The following is a 2,554-nucleotide window of genomic DNA, read 5'->3' on the forward strand; positions in this document are numbered from 1 at the left end:
GATATACTCCAGTCCCTGTCTTGCAGTCTCCAGTGCAGCCAGAGACATCAGGTCTTTAATGGCTTCCAGAGACCTCTTTGGTTCCACCCAAATCTCCAGGGTCCCTGGAATCAAGGTCTTCCAGATTTGCATGGTTCTCCTGATTCTCTGGGTTCCTCTGGTCATCTCAATTCATCTAGTTTACCTAAGGCAGTGCTTCCTGAGTTCTGATCCTCCGAAGTCAGCCCGAACTCTGGATTCCCCTGTTTTTAACCAGTCTATGATCTAGTCATGTACGCCCGTTCCCTGTTGATCGTCTCATTAGGTCACATGTATAAATACTCTTTGATATCAGTCGGTTCCCAGAAAAAAATCTGTTTTGATGTTTATGGAAGCACGTATCATTAATTGGAGAAAATAAGGAAAATCCAATAAACTATGAAAAATTGAAAGTGAAACCAAACAAAATGAAAAACAAAATAATGATATTACTAATGAAAAATAAAGTCTACTCTGGCCTCTGTTGGTACAGAGGTCTAAAAACAGCAGAAACAATTTTAGCCCTCTTAGCAAAAACAAATGTCCGGTGCTATGGTACACTGGTACTTAGACAACAGACAGGGACACAGACACATGGACAAAGCAATGTGATCAAAAAAACAGGGACAGAAGACAGGGAGGTCCCACACATATAGGTGTGTTTTTTAGACTGAAAATAGCTACAAGTAGACTTTACCGCACACTTCTGAAGAGAGCTTTGTGCAAATATAATAGAAAACAGTGTTATGTAATGAATGCATCTGAAAGAATTTCAGTAGTCGCAGTTGCACAAATGCAATAATAATAATAATAACAATAACAATAACAACAACAACAACAACAACAATAATAATAATAATAATAATAATAACATACTGTAATCATGAAACAGTCATAAATGCAAATATTTGAATGTTGGAGTCAAATTATTTATTTGGTGATCACAATGTACAATCCTCTTAAACATTTAAAATGAAACACAAAATAGACCCCTACAGTAAGAAATTCATACCTGTTAACATGTATGTAGTTTAAACTATTTTTGAACTACTTCTGTTCTTCTGTTTACTTTTTATTGTAAATGAGCTCTGAAAACTGTCTAATGAAATCTTAGAACTTGTTCACGAATTTTGGTAAGTTTTAGTCCATAAATGATGGGGTTTACAATCGGAGGTATAATAAGGAATTCCAAAGCCAAGAAATTATGCAAACTTTGGGGGAAATCTCTTGATCCATACCTGCTGTACAGCACATCAAATAATGTAGCAACAGTAAAATTGAGCAAGACAAGCATATGTGGAATACATGTCTGCATGAATCTTTTCCTGCTTTCAGCTGACTTCTGACAAGCACTGACTAGTCTGATATATGAAAAAAAAATAAATATTGCTTGACAGAAATATACAAGAATTAGTATATGTCCATATACATTATTTACTGTTGTAGAAGAACATGACAGCTTCACAACTGCCCAGAATTCACAATAAAGTTTTTCAATACTGGATCCACACAAAGTAAGTCTTGTTGTTAAACCTATAGCAGTGGACAGGGAAAAGAATGCAGTAAGCCAGGAAAAAAGAATACATTTCATAACTGTGTAGTTTGTCATTTTTGAGTGATATTCTAATGGCCAGCATATTGCCACATACCTGTCATATGCCATTATTGCTAAAGTTGAAAAGTCACATAAAACAGATGTATAAATGACAAAAGCTTGTGTGAGACATCCTGCATATGAAATCACCTGGAACTCAGACAGTAGATCATACATGAATTTGGGATAGAAGCCAGTAGTTCCATAAAGGGCATTAATACACAGATTACAAAGGAAAATGTACATTGGTTCATGTAGCCTTCTATTTAATATTATAGTGACAATAATAGTCATATTGAACCACAAAATTACAATGTAACATAATAGGGTTATGCTGAAGAGCATGTATTGAGTTTCCCTTATTTCACTAAACCCAGAGAGAGTGAACACTAAAACACTGCTTAAATTCTTCATGGTGGCTTGACTCTGCAAGAGTAAACATTTTCAAGAATTAATCCTTTCAGACTAATGTGTAGAAAGGTAATCTGATTTTATTATCTTTCATGATATTTCCACTAGTCTGTGTTTATCTAAACACTGAAAGTTGCAAAGCATAGAAAGCATCAATAAAAATTATAATTTGAATGTGGAAGATGAACCGTTGGTTTAAATCTATATATCAGTATGAATGTGAAAATTAATACAAATTTTAAAATAACGTATCTTCTGAGAAAAATATTCCTTTTTTGTATAAAATATTTCATAATAGATTTTAAATAAAATGACTAAAAAAGAAAAAAGAAAAAATCTAATTCTGTCTCTACCTCATGAACATTATTTCTCCAAGAATTACTTCAGTCTGTGTTTTGTTCTTCTCTGAGGCCAGTTAGAATAATGATGTTAAAGAAGGGATATAAAGAGGCAGTGTATATGTGCTCAACTACCCTAACATTACCTCTGTGTCTAAGCAGGCTTTTTATATAATGTGCTTCAGTAACTCGT

General features: G+C 33.9%; 1 protein-coding gene across 1 annotated transcript; it reads right to left on the minus strand.

Annotated features, from left to right (window-relative positions):
• Positions 1-1,117: 1,117 nt before the first annotated feature.
• On the minus strand, positions 1,118-2,032 carry LOC115814167 (olfactory receptor 11A1-like). The gene has a single exon (XM_030776893.1). It carries the CDS (start codon positions 2,024-2,026, stop codon positions 1,118-1,120), a length of 909 nt encoding a protein of 302 aa, XP_030632753.1. The 5' UTR covers positions 2,027-2,032.
• Positions 2,033-2,554: the final 522 nt, after the last annotated feature.

Source organism: Chanos chanos, chromosome 6 (assembly GCF_902362185.1).
Source record: "Chanos chanos chromosome 6, fChaCha1.1, whole genome shotgun sequence".
NCBI lineage: Eukaryota > Metazoa > Chordata > Actinopteri > Gonorynchiformes > Chanidae > Chanos > Chanos chanos.